Source organism: Molossus molossus, unplaced genomic scaffold (assembly GCF_014108415.1).
Source record: "Molossus molossus isolate mMolMol1 unplaced genomic scaffold, mMolMol1.p scaffold_m16_p_4, whole genome shotgun sequence".
Taxonomy (NCBI): Eukaryota; Metazoa; Chordata; class Mammalia; order Chiroptera; family Molossidae; genus Molossus; species Molossus molossus.
In genome coordinates this window covers 73,749,389-73,764,036 of record NW_023425377.1, presented here as the reverse complement: position 1 = coordinate 73,764,036, position 14,648 = coordinate 73,749,389, and the positions used below count along the sequence as shown (strand labels likewise).

At 49.0% G+C, this 14,648-nt stretch overlaps 1 protein-coding gene across 1 annotated transcript in view; it reads left to right on the top strand.

Moving 5' to 3' along the window:
• Positions 1-14,648, top strand: part of CARM1 (coactivator associated arginine methyltransferase 1) — a 45,960-nt gene that overhangs the window by 17,277 nt on the left and 14,035 nt on the right. Inside the window, exons 2-4 of the mRNA XM_036282223.1 lie at positions 10,596-10,721; positions 12,352-12,458; positions 13,409-13,513. Of these exons, the coding sequence (XP_036138116.1) occupies positions 10,596-10,721; positions 12,352-12,458; positions 13,409-13,513 (338 nt within the window). The remainder of the gene's footprint in view (positions 1-10,595; positions 10,722-12,351; positions 12,459-13,408; positions 13,514-14,648) is intronic.

Genomic DNA, 14,648 nt, shown 5'->3' with positions numbered 1-14,648 from the left:
CACAGGGGGAGAAGGGCTTTACCAGGTGACAGCTGCCTGGAATGCAGGTCTTCTGCCCCAGGCTTAAAGAAACCCAAGTCTCTAGTAGCCCTGGGCACCCTGACCTACTGGTGTGCTCCATCCTCTAGCCCTAGTAGGACTCTTAGGTCATATGGCCTGAGGCTGCAGATGGTGAGGGCTCAGGGCCTGTTCTCACTACCCTTCCCCATCCAGCAGGGTTGGGGGGGAGGCATACCTAGTTAGAACTGCTCACTTGGTGGAGGGTCCAAGCCATGTAATGATTGCCTTTGGTTAGTTTTTGTGTACAGGGTAAAAATTTCAACCACTTAGGAGGATGTAACATCCTCCTCTTTTCCTCCCTCCTGATCTGGGCCTGTCCCCATATCTGGTCTTTTGGTACGACCTTCCCACGTGGTTTTCAGGCACATACAGGCACATATGTATATATCTTTCCTTAGGACCCCACTGTGCTTAAAGTTTCTCAATTTCAGCAACCGGAAGACAGGTGTTGGGGCTGGCTGCCAGGCCCTCCACATGCATTATGTCATCTCATCCAGAGGGCTGTGTCAGTATCATCATTTGACAGATGAGAACATTGAATGAAGACCATGGTCACACAGCTGGAGAACAGCAAGTTCAGCCCTAAACCAAGGTCCACCTTGATGCGCCCATCATTTTAACCACTGCCATTCTTGGACTTTCTTACTGGATGGTCAGAGAGCAACCTCTTCCCCTTCCTGGCCAAGGAGCGCCATGCCACGCAGGGACAGGGAAGCTTCCAGTGTCCACAGTTTGGAAACTTGATTGCTGCCTCCAGGGCAGTGGGCCCTGTGCTTCTGGAGGATGGGATATTCTTCCAGGATTTGAGCCCTGCATTACCAGGGTCTGGCTTGATGTGATTGTTGTCACCTCCCTAAGGCAATCTGTAACCTGCATTGTACCCTACATCTATGTGATCAGACCCCCCCCCCCCCCAATCCGAGTTCCTTCCTTTCAGCTCGTTACCCTATCTTCTTACTGGTATATCATGTGCCATCGACCTCCCATTGACACCTGTGCATAGGGGAAGGTAGGGTCTACCATCCTGTTCACTACTGGGGCCCCTGTGCCTTCACTTGGCACAGGGCGGTTGTCGACAGGAACTGACCAGGGGTCTTGAGCAGAGGGAAGCCGCTGGGGGTGGGGGAGGTTGGCTCATCCTCCTTTCTACCTAATTCCACCCTTTACTTAGAATGTTTTTGCTTTAGAAGGTGAACAGCCTGTGTTTTATTTGGCAGCAGGAGGCGATTTAATAAAAGACCTTACATTTCGACAAGTGTTTCTATCCCCCCCCCCCCCCCCGCCCTCAAATCGGCCAAGATAAATTGTTTTAATTATTCATTGTTTGGTGGCTGTAATAGTTTTCCTGCTAGAGAGGCAAGGACTTGAAATGTGGCCTTTTTGTCGTTTTTCACCTAAGCTGGTGGCTGCTGTCTTGCCTTCCACCTCCCTGTTCTCCATGAGGGAAAGAACTTCCCTCATCTTATTTACTTTAAATCGATTTTTAGAGAAAGGCAGGGAGAGAGAGAGACATCGACATCTATGTGAGAGGGAAATATTGATTGGCTGCCTCCTGCACACCCCCTACCGGGGATCAAGCCTAAAACTCAGAACATGTTCCCTGACTGGGAATCAAATCAGCAGACTTTCATTGCGTGGGATGATGCCCCACCAACCGAGCCACACTAGCCAGGGCAGAACTTCCTTCATCTTGCATGAGGATGGAAGGTTCTATCAGAGGAGAGCTAAACTCCAGGTATTTGTCCTTGTTCCGCTGTATCCCTCTGACCCATGTCTGTTCAGCCTAAAGGGCTCAAGTACCCCCTGCTCGCTTCATTACTTTCCAGAAGCAAGGGGGAGGGCAAGAAGGACAGTAGGGGCAGAAAGTTTACAGTATGGGACCACCCAGGACCCTGTGTTTTTGAACAGCTAAGTGACTTTCCCCAGGCTGTGTACTTGGTCAGGGCCTGGGTTCTTGGTCTCCCATACCAGCTGCTTTCTGCATGTAGAGAAGGGGCCCTACTACCTCCCTGACTGCTTGCCATGGGCCGCCATGCAGCTCAGCATCCCTGAGTGCCCTCCACATGGAGATCCCTGGGTCTGTGCAAGGAGGGTGTCAAATACAAAGTCACCTGTGATTGGGGCTTGTCCAGGAAGTTCTGGAGGACCTCCAAGAGAAGGTGACAGGGATACAAGGGAAGAGAGAAAGGGTGCTCTGGGTCTCAGGAGCCATAGAGGCCAGAGAGAAGTCCTTTCTGCCCATGGTTGGGATGGCGAAACCAGCATGGCATGACCAGGGAGACGGAGAGTATAACAAGGCAGCAGACATTGGCAGGGGCTCATGGGCCCCATAAGACTTGTTCCAGAAGGCTCTGGGAAAGCATGGAGGGGTATAAGCAGGCTAGAGACCACAGCGAATTAGCTGTATTAAAAACTGACTGGAAGGTGACTGGAGGCTCAGCCTGTCCCCCCAGGACCACTGGTCAGTGCCCCTGAGACAGGTGTTTCTGTATCTGCCTCTTCCTGAGGCTGACAGCTCTTTTGAAGCATTCCTGGGTGCTGGGCCTGGGGTAAGGTGGTGAGCAGAGTATTTCCTTGGAGCCAAGACCAGGGAGCCACCCCCTGTGTCTCAGGCTCCTTCAGATTCTGCTACCTGGATCCCAGTGTGCTGTCCAGGGAGCAGACAAGGAGGTTGGCTTTGTGGTCAGGGAGTAGGCAGTCTGTTGCCTCTAGAGCTACCCCCTTCCAACCAATCTCCTTTATCTCCTGGCCAGCAGCTCCTCCTTCAGTCCTGTCTCTCTTTCAGCACATGGTCCTTCTGATGCTGCCAGTGGCTGTAGAAGTAGAAGCAGCCAGACTTCTGAGCCATGCATCCACCAGGGCCTCTTGCGACCCCTCAACAACCCTCCTGCAAATCACCTGTCTTACCTGGGAGTCTGTCTTAGCAACCTCCCTGGGCCACAGCCACACTGTCTCTATCACCCTCATTCTTCCTGCTGTGCTCCTCCAAGGAAAATCATTTCTCCTGTGTGTCTCTCACTGAACACTTTGAACACTTCTGATTACCAAGTGTGTGTGTGGTAGGGAGGGGGGCGCTCCCCACATACCAAACTAGGTGTACTATTAATTCAACACAGTTCTGACACTATCTCCCTGGAAATAATGTCAGATCCCATAGGTTAAGGGCTGAGTCCCACAAGACTTTCTCACCCTCCACATGCAAATAGTGGATCTAGATTGTCACCTGTGCTTGTGAGCAACAGGCAATAGATTGGATTTTCCCATGACCCCATCTTCAGGTTTGACAGATCTGCTGGAGCGGCTTACAGAACTCAGGAAAACATTATGCTTACTAGATTCAGGTTAATATAAAATGGTATAACTCAGGAATAGCAGATGGAAGAAATGGATAGGGCAAAGTGTGTGGGAAGGAGCACGAAGCTTCTATGCTCTCCCCAGGTGTTTACCAACCTGAAAGCTCTCAGAACCCAGTCCTTTGGGGTTTTTATTTATTTATTTATTTATTTATTTATTTATTTTTTAATCCTCACCCGAGGACATTTTTTGCACAGATAGAGTGGGAGGGAGAGAGCGGAAGAGAGAGAGAGAGGGAAACATCGATGTGAAAGGGACACATCGAGTGGCTGCCACCCGCATGACCAACCAGGGCCGGGGACAAACTGCAACCGAGGTACATGCCCTTAGCGGGAACCGAACCCGGGTCTCTCCGGACCGCAGGCGGATGCTCTAACCGCCGAGCCAAACCGGCCAGGGCCCTTTTGGGTTTTTATGGAGGCTTTATTATGTAGACATTATTGATTAAATCTTTGGCTATTTACAGCTTTGGGGTGGGGGAGACTCAAAGTCCAACCCTCTAATTACTTAGTCCCTCTGACAATCAGCCTTCATCCTTAGGGGCTTTCCAAAGGTCTCACTAACATACTCTGCAATGGTTGAAAGAGGCTTTTTATGAATCACAAAAGACACCTTGACCATTCTGTTAGAAAACTCCAAGAGTTTTAAGAGCTCTGTGCCAAGAACAGGGACCAAATATATATACATATACATATATACGTGTGTGTGTGCGTGTGTATTTTTTTGTACATGCCCCTAGCGGGAACCAAAACCAAGACTCTCTGGTCCGCAGGCCGACACTCCAACCAAACTGGCCAGGGTCCAAATATATATTATAAATCTCACTATCATAGCACCTTTTCTCTTTCTCTTCCCATGTGCTTTTCCTCTCACTGGAGAATTTGTTCTCAGTCTCTTCACCGGCTGGGTCAGGTGCCACCTCCAGGTTCCCACCATGGCCTATTCCCCTGGCCATAGCGCCCATCACCTGGGGATCCTCATAACTGCTACCCAGCTCACCTCACTTTCTCAGGGATAGGGATGGTGTCTCTACTGCTCAATGTCTTGTGAGCAAATGAGAAAGTAGGTGGAGAATGGGGCTCAGCACTCAGCCTCCTGCACCTGTAGTTTTAGACACTCCTGCTGGGTTTATAATAAAGTTTTTTGTTTTTTTTTAACCTTTATTGATTTGAGAGAGAGAGAGAGGAAGTGAGAGAGAAAGAGAGAGAACCGTTGATGAGAGAGAACATCAATTGGTTGCCTCCTGCATGTTCCCCACTGGGGATCGGGCCCACAACCAGGGCATGTGTCCTGAATGGGAATTGAATCGGCAACCTCTTGGTGCATGGGTCGATACTCAACCACTGAGCCACACCGCCGAATTGTAATAAAGTTTTATTTGCACAGAGCCACACTTGCTCATTTACATATTGTTTGTGGCAGAGTTGAGTTGTAGTATCAGAGATTATTATAGTCCACAAAGCCAGAAATATTTACCAGCTGGTGGGCCCTTTAGGGAGAAAGTCGGCCCCTGATCTAGGAAGCACAGAGAGATTAGGCCGCCTGCAAGGAGCACAGACCCTGGAGCCAGTCATCTGAGCCACTGGCTTGTATGTGACCTTAAGCTAGATATTTAGCCTGTCTGGGCCCATTTCCTCATTTGAGCCAGTGGGGACAGTGACAGTAGATACCACAGGGGTATTATGAGGGGTTCATGTAAAGTGCAGGAACAGAGCATGGCACCTGGAGAGTGTTGTTACTCATAGTCTGACATCCCACCCCCAGAAGGGTGTAGGCAGGGGCTGGACCTGGCTCCCTCTGCTTCCTTGGGAGCAAGATAGGTGATGTGGTTTTTTGACCTCACCAGGCTTCTATCTGGGTATACCCAGTGGTGTCTCTGGTGATTCTGGTCCCTAATCCCCAAGCCCCAGACCTTCAGGACAGACTTGGCAGGGTGGCAGGTGGGAGGGAGGCCAGCCCTGTGGTGCCTAGCTGGGACCAGGAGCAGGGTACACATATGTGGTCGACGTGATTAACATCCCTCAGTCCAGGTTCATCTCCCTCACATTCCCAGTTCAGATCCTTCCTAGGGAGAGCCTCTCCGGAGAATGCCGACCCAGACACTGGGCCTGGTCACAGCTCAGCCATTGCTCCTGCAGGGAAAAGAGAGACAGCTTTGCTGAACTGCAGTCAATAGGACCCCAGCACAGCCTCCCAGCCATAGCCCCATTTGTGGTCACCCTCACTTAAATTGTCATAGCAGTCTGCTAGCCCCTCTCCTGCTTCCTGTCCTCCACCTCTCTGGGCATGTGCACACAACCCCTGAATATGCAGGCTGGTGTGAAAAGACTGGTGCTTTCTAGATTGGTTTTTGGAGTTCCTGCTTCTTCTGTGGCTCACCTACCGACTGAATAAAGGGTAATGTGAGACGATGGTGCCAGCCTTTGAGTCTGTCAGCAGGTTTCCTGACATGGCTGAGGGAGGACCTAATTGTCATTGCTGGGTCTAGGCCCCTTTCCTGAGGGGAGAAGCTCTCTCAGGACACTGTCCCCCAGGGGAGCTGTTAGGGAGCCAGGATACAGGGTGTACCTTCCAACTGTGCTCCATCTGGCCACAGGTGACCATGGACAGTGGGTGAGCCTGAGTCCTTTGTGCAGCCGGCCACTGGCAGGTAGAGGCACAGCACCACTACCTCCACCCATTGTCCTGAGGACCTGTCTTAGTGTGGTGATGCGGGGAGAGGGGAATAGCATGTGTACAAAGGCCCAGAGCTGGGGAGTGGAGAAGGGTACAGGACACACACAGCCTTGACTGGCAGTCTGAGAGCTTGGACTTCTCCGGAGGCTTTTGAAAGCATGTAGGAACATGGTCCAGTTTTTGTTTTTTGTTGTTAAATATTTACCGAGCACAGCCTATGTACCAGGGACTGGCCTGTGGGGTGGCATAGCTGTGACTATCACAAAAGGCTGGCTTTACAAGCTTTGGGTGCCACTGCTGTGTTGGGACAGGTCAGGTTTCCCTCAGCCCCAGCTTCCCTGGCCCAAGCCCAGTCTCTGGATGCAGCCAAGCTTTGCTCAGCCACAGGTCCTTGTGGTTGCCTGCTCTGCTCCTGGTTGCAGGGGGCACCTAGGGCAACCGGTCAGGTTGCCACGCTGCTTTGTAAACAGAGGCCCTCACTGGTTTGCTCACTGTCACCCTGGCGCAGCCAACAGATTGACTTATCTCCTGTCCCAGGAAGGACATGGGTGTGGGCACCATGCTAAGGTTTGGGGTTCTTTCCTGGGATCTGCTTAGAGCTGGACTTAGGAGTACCTTATCGTGGGTGCAGCATGACTGTGAGCCTGCAGTAGTGCCCTGCCAATATGTTCTTCCCTTCTGCCCGTGGTTAGGAGGCTGGCCGTGACCTCCCTCCCATCCCAGGAGGGCGGACCTGGCTCCTGAGGTGTGAGGCATTTGGGCAGAACCTGCCCTGTGGCTTGGGAGCCCGCCCTGGCCCTGGCCCAGTGCTCAAACTACACAAGAGAGCAAGGGGCCCAGTGAACACCCATAGGTCCTTGAGAGCTTGTTTGGAGGTTCTAGCAGGGGAGCGCAGCTACTCATATACCCTTGACCGAAGACCGGTCCTTTCCTCTGGGGGGAAGGTCATCCTCTTCGACTGAGCCGTGCTGCTTCAGGAGGGACGCACATGGATTGGTTGAGGGAGGAGGGGGACACCCGCCTAGCCAGCCACATCAGCTGAATCAACCCTGGCGATCAATGGGGTGACAGATGTTGCAGCCAGATCGCCCTCACCTCCCCCATAGGTCCTTTATATCTGTATTTACTCCCTGGGAACATTTTTCTTTTTCTATTGAGATAAAATTCATACACCTTAAACCGTTTTAAAGTGTACAGTTTAGTGACATTTAGTACATTTCCACTATCACATAACCATCACCTCTATCTAGTTCCAAAACATTTTCAACCCAAAGAAAACCTTGTGTCCATTAAGCAATCATTCCTCATCCTCCTACCCTCTGGCAACCACCACTTTGTTTTTGTCTCTATGGATTTGTCATTTCTGGTTGTTTCATATAAATGGAATCATGTATGTGTGACAGACCTTTTGTATCTGGCTTCTTTTGCTGGACATATGTTTCTGAGGTTATTCCATCTTGTAGATGTGTCAAGACTTCATTCTTTTTTATGGTTGAATGATATTTCGTTGTATGGATGTACCACATTTTGTTTGTCCATTTAGCAATTGACAAACATTTGAGTTGTCTCTACTTTTTTGGCTATTGTGAGTGGTACTACTTTGAATATTTGCATACAAGTATTTGTTTGAATATCTGCATTCAGTTCTTTTGGGTCTTTAGGCTAGGGGTGGAATTGCTGAGTCAAATCTTTATTTTTAACTTTTTGAAGGATCAGTGAACTGTTTTCCACCATTTTCTTTTTTTTTTTTAATCCTCACCTGAGGACATTTTCTTGTTTTTTGTTCAGATAGAGTGGGAGGGAGAGAGAGGAAGAGAGAGAGAGAGAAACATCAAAGTGAAAGGGACATACTGAGCGGCCGCCTCCCGCATGACCCAACCAGGACTGGAGACAAACTGCAACCGAGGTACATGCCCTTAGTGGAAACCGAACCCGGGTCTCTCTGAACCACAGGCCGATGCTCTAACTGCTGAGCCAAACTGGCCAGGGCTCCACCATTTTCTATTGTTACCAAGCAGGCTATGAGGGTTCCAGTTTCTCCACATGCTTGTCAATACTTGTTATTTTCACCCGCTATTTTTGTATACATATTTAATTTTTTTGTTCATCCTCACTGAGGATACTTTTAGAGAAAGTAGAAGGAAGGGGAGAAAAGAGAGAGAGAGAGAGAGAGAGAGAGAGAGAGAGAGAGAGACCGACCATGATGTGAGAGAGGCACATCAATTGGTTACCTCCCCCAGGGCCCAGAGATTCAACCCAGGTACATGCCCTTCACTGGAATCAAACTGGAGATGTTTGTTTGTTTTAAATTATAGCCATCCTAGTGGGTGTGAAGTGGTATCTCATAGTGGTTTTGATGTGCACTTCCTAGAGACTAATGATTTTTTTATAGGCTTGTTGGCCATTTATATGTCTTCTTTGGAGAAACCTGTCTCTTCAAGTCCTTTGCACATTTTTGAATTAGGTTATCATTTTGTTGTTAAGAGTTCTTTGTATATTCTGGATGCTAGAATATACAGGTATGTGATTTGAAAATACTTTCTCTCATCCTGTAGGTTTCTTGCTAGTGTCTTTTGATGCACAAAAGTTTTTAATTTTGATGAAGTCCAATTATGTAGTTTTTCTTTTGATATTCTTGTTTTTGGTGCCATCTCTAGAAATCCTTTGCCAAATTTTGAGATTTACTGCAGTATTTTCTTCTAGAAGTTTTATAGTTTATACTCTTATATTTAGGCACTAAACCATTTGAGTTAGGTTTATGTAGTATGAGGTAGGACTTCAACTTCATTCTTTTGCATGTGGAGATCCAATTTTCCAGCACCATTCATTGACAAGACTATTTTCTCCCCACTGAATGTTCTTGGCACCCTTGTTAAAAATTATTTGACTGTAAATGTAAGGGTTCATTTCTGGACTCTAATTCAATTCCATTGATTTATATGTCTGTCCTTTTGCCAGGGCTATTCTGTTTTGGTTACTGTACCTTTAGAGTAAGTTTTGAAATCAAGAAGTATGAGTCTTCCAACTTTGTTCTTTTTCAAGACTGTTCTGGCGATTCTGGGTGATGGGGAACACTTTGCCACATTTATACCTGTGCTTCTCTCTGTACTATATATTTTGTTGTTGATTTGATGAGGCACTCCAAAGCAAGTTGTAGGCATCACCAGAATCCACTGAAATTCTCCCATGTGTATCTTCTAAGAATAAGGGCATTCTTCCACATAACTTCATTGCTGTCATCACATCCAAATTATTTTAAATTGTTGCATCTATAATTCACACTTATGTTTCCCCAGTTGTCCTTTATAGCTCTTGAAAATTTTTTGTTAGGCACCAGTCCAGGGTCACACTTGGCATTTGATGGTCACATCTTTTTAGTCTCTCTCCTTCTGGACTTGTTCCCAGCACTTTTGGTATTTCCTGACATCGGTTGTTTTGAGGAGACCAGGCATTTTGTTTTGCAGACTGCATCATGATCTGGCATTGTATGTTGTCTCCTTGTGATGGGACCAGAGTAAATTTTTTGCCAAGAATGCATGACAGATGCCACGTTGGTCCTGTTATATTACATCAGGACCACAATGTTATATGGATTTGTCCTGTTTCTGTGATGCTAAGTTTTACCATTGGGTTGAAGTGGGTGCACCTGTTTCGTGTGCCTGTTGAATGAATGACTAGTAACAGTAATAGTGGCGGGCACATGGATGCAGTGCTTCCTGTGGGTGCACTGGATCCTATGTTTGCTCTACCATTAGCCCTATTTGACAGATGAGAAAACCAAGGCTTAGAGAAACTAAGTGAACTGCCCATTGTGCCATACACACTAAGCATCATAGGCGGGACATGAACCCAGGCTGTCCAGCTCCAGTGGCCATGCTTATAATTACTATGCCACATAAATGCAAGGAGAGCGTTCAGTTGAAGAAAGCAGAGGTACTACCAAGAATTATTTCTTTACGCCCATCCCAGCCCCACTCGGCTCTGAAGGCCAATAGCCCCCCTTCCCTGCACTCCTCATGTGACACAAAAGGATTAGTGAATGAATGCTGATTCCCTCAGCTGGGCCTGGGCACCTGCCAGGGTCCTGGGACCCTCTGACCTTGACCTTTTGTTGCTGTCTTCCTACCTAAGTGCCTACTGGATGAACAGGGGGCGTGGCACCAGGACATGCTCTATGAGGAAATGTCCTAGGCCAGGATATTTGTCTGGGTCCTACAGTTCCTGCCACCTCCCCATCTCAGCCCTGGTTGTCCTGTGGACAGCAGTCCTCTCACTGGACATGTTATGTCCCTATACTGCCTGATCAGCCATCACCTTGTCCTCAGCATGGGCTGGGCAGGTATGGCACATGGCAGCATTTTCAGGGAGGGATTTGTGGCACCCTGGAGGAATCGGAAACGAGGGAAAGGGGAAGGTGGTGAGGACGAGACTCAAAGGCAGTTGACAGGGAACCTTGCTTACTGGCCCTGGGGCTTGCCGGCTCATACCCACTTCTCTCCTTGTAGATGAAGATGTGTGTGTGTTCAGGTGCTCGGTGTCCCGGGAAACTGAGTGCAGCCGCGTGGGCAAGCAGTCCTTTATCATCACCCTGGGCTGCAACAGCGTCCTCATCCAGTTCGCTACACCCAATGGTATGTGTCCCTTTTGTCCTGTTGGCACACAGAATACCCAGAGCCAGGAGGTCTTAGGCTCTGGGCTGTGGCTAGTGGGGGCCTGAAGCCTAGTTAAATGTGTCCCAACCATCTGTCCCAGCAAAGGCTCCACTATTGTTCCAAATCATATTCCCATGTACAGATCTGTCCCCATTCAGCACATTCTTGGTTCCTAGAATGCTCTGCCCCAGACCCTCCCTCTCTGGCTCCTTTGGGTCCTTCTGGGCTTAGCTCTTATGTCCTCTCCTCCAAGAAGTCTGCTCTAACCACTCGATTGGTTTGCGCCCCAGGTCTCTAGGAGGAGCCTGTCCAGGGCGTGGTCGTCTGGGGCCTGTACTCCTGACAGCAAAGGATGGGGGTGAGATAAAGTCATGAGTTAGGCAGAGGCTCTGTCCTGAGCGCAGAGAGAAGTCATTGGAAAGTTCTAAGCAGGCCTGTCTGAGAGGACACAAGCAGACATACAAGGTTACTGAGGAGGGCTTGTGATGGCTCAGGGTTGAGGGGTGAGCAGCAGTAGAAGAGGTAAGATGCCTAGGGCTGGAGACTACTTGAAGATCCAGCAACAGGGCATCACTGCACATCAGAAGTCAGTGGGTCTGGTGGGCGGCAGAGGCTTGTGTGGGAAAGCTCCAGTTGGAGAGGCCACCTGCCCATGTTACCACCAGCTCCTGGGAGTCCCCTCCCTTGGCTCAGTGCCCTAGGGAGGGGACTCCCCATGGCCCAGACCAGCCTTGGGCTACCCACCCTTGTGCACTACACACTAACTCCACATCCCCGCCCCCCATTTCCTGGCATTTACCCTTCTAGTTTCTATCTCTGATTTTGTTCAACTTTATTTTATTTTTTAAAATCCTCACCTGAGGATATTTTCCCATTGATTTTCAGATAGAGTGGGAGGGAGGGAGAGAGCCAGAGAGAGAAACAAACATCAATGTGAGAGAGACACATTGATTTGTTGCCTCTCGCATGACCCTAACCGGGGCCAGGGATCGAACCTGCAACCCAGGTATGTGCTCTTGACCTGAATCGAACTTGCAGCCCTTTAGTTTGTGGGCCGACGCTCTAACCACTGAGAAAACCAGCCAGGGCAATATAATTAATTTTAAAGGTTGCATAATATCCACTCCTGCAGACCCATGGTGATTGTTTCTCTAACATGCTGCTGTGTTCACTGAGGTCCGTCAGTCTCCTATCATAGGATATTGAGGTGGCATCCCTTGTTTCCACTGCCATTCACAGACACTGCTGTGCACCGCTGGATGGACTTGCTAGGGTGAATCCCAGAAATCTGTCACCCAGGTTGGCCCTGCAAAGGCTCCAGCCACACTCCCCTTCTGTGAAGCAGCGCCCAGACCCACCACTACCAGCCACATGGAGCGCACTTACCCTGTGTGGGAGACACCTGCCTTCTTGTGTCAGCTACCGAGTGACAGGCGTGGCTGCCTTTTTTTTCTTAAGTTTCATCATTGTTTTTGGAAAAAAGAATTTGCTGAGTCACATATACTCAATGCAGGAAAGTCAGGGTGTGCAGCTAGACAGAGGGCCAATGGCCCATACCAAGCCTTCCATCCCCAACACTGCCATGAGTGACCCAGCTTCCCTCTTCCAGATTTCTGTTCCTTCTACAACATCCTGAAGACCTGCCGGGGCCATACCCTGGAGCGGTCAGTGTTCAGCGAGCGTACGGAGGAGTCTTCCGCGGTGCAGTATTTTCAGGTGGGTACATGTGGTCCCTGGGCAGGCTGCTGCCACCTGATGGCCCCCGGGAGGCTGTGCAGCACAGGGCAGGCCCACCTGGGTTCACATTCTGGCTCTGCCCCTTACTAGCTGCGTAACCTTGGGCAGGTTTCCTTCACTTGCTGGGCCTCAGTTTCCTCATCTGTGAAACAGAGATGCCAGGGGCTGCCTAGGAGGGTTGCTGGAAGAACTTGAGTGCAGATGAAGTTCAGGTCCATAGGCGTTTTGAGTAATGAAAGCACAGATAGAATGTACCAACCACATAGGGCATGCCAGGCACTGGTCCAAGCGCTTTCACACGTCTGGAAGTGCTTGAGCCCTCCCAACAACTCTAGGAGGTAAGTACTATTATTGTCCCCATTTTGCAGATGAGAAAACTGAGGCTCAGAGAGGTTAAGTGACTTGCTCCAAGTCACACAGCTATTATGCAACAGAGCCAAGATGGGAAGCCAGGCCTGCCTGATGCCAAAGCCTGTGCCCCTGCCCAGGTGCCACGCTGCCTCCCGATCGCCCGTTGTCTTACAGAGAGATCCCGCAGCACCTCACTCGCCTGGCGCTCTGAGTCCTAGGGTTCTGTTTGATCTACTCTGCTTCTTTGGGGTCCCTAATATGGGGCAGGTGGCCCCCAATCCTAGAACCCTGCCTGTGGCATATCTTGAGTTCTGCTGGTGGATTCCAGGTCCAGGTGGCATCCAGCTCTGTCCTTTGGCCTCGGTGATGGTGGAGGTGTCCCTTCTGAGGGCTGCCTCTGTCTTCCTGCTCCCTCTCCTGGAGTAGCCAGCAGCTGCCAGAGGGGTTTGGGCCAGCAGAGAGGGTGCAACTTCCTGTGGAAGGTTTGTGCCCAAGGTGGCCCTTCTTCTTGGGCCAGCCAGGGACTCGGTCATTTGTGCCACCGCGTGCCCTGTGCCATTGGCGTGTCTCTGTTCCAGTTTTATGGCTACCTGTCCCAGCAGCAGAACATGATGCAAGACTACGTGCGGACAGGCACCTACCAGCGTGCGATACTGCAGAACCACACAGACTTCAAGGACAAGGTGAGCAGGGCCTGCCCTGCCTCCCTCCTCCCTCTTCCCTCAGGCTCTGTGCCCGTCTCACTGTGGCAGTTGCCTCTCTTTTCTTTGCTTGTGGATTTTATCTTTAATGTTTTTCGGAAGCAAAACCTACTTTTTGTAAAACTCAAAGAACCCAGCATGTACAATATAGACATGAAAGGCTTCTGTCATTTCCCTCCAAAACAGCTACTGCTCAATTTTTCCCATGCATGTAAATCTTAGAGTTCTATTTAATATTTTTTACACACACACACACACATACACACACACACACACTACGATTGTGTTTTACTATATACTTTTCCTGCAAAATTCTTTTTCCCCACCTAACAGCGTCTTGGGATATATTATCAAGTCATGTGGATTTAGTGTCATTTATCTACTTACTTCCCCAATTCCTTTTAAGGTCTTTTATTTTTTTAATCCTTACCCGAGGATATTTTTTTCTATTTATCTTCAGATAGAGTGGGAGGGAAGGAGGGAGAGAGAGAGAGAGAGAGAGACAAACGGACAGAGAGAGAGAGAGAGAGAGACAGACAGACAGACAGAGAGAAACATCAGTGTGACAGAGCCATTTCAACTGGTTGCCTCCTGCACGACCCAACTAGGGCTGGGGACGAACAGCAACCGAGGTACGTACCCTTGACTGGAATGGAACCCGAGACTCACAGGTCCGCGGGTTGATGCTCTAACCGCTGAGCCAAACTGGCCAGGGCTAAGGTCTTTTTAATATTACCAAATTATATATTGTGAGTCCTCAATTAGTGTCGTGAGTAGTTTCTGTGACTTTAAGTGAAATGACATATAAGGAAACCAATTTACCCTAGGTTAAACAAGCTTTAGGTTTCTGTGTTGTCTCATCAATGTTATAACAAATGACGTTGAATAAAATGATGTTGAGGATGTTTTGTATACTCACAATTAAAAAGAGAGAGAGTCATATATGTGAGCAATTTTATTTCTAATGTGCTATATACAATCAGCTGAAGGTTAATTAGCAGTATGACTAAATAGTCATGTTGCCAGTCTCCTTCAGACAAACAATTTTATAAAAAGGGTTCCGATGAATTAGGTAGCAGGTTTTCATCTGCAAATATGTAACCAGTTAGGTTTTTTT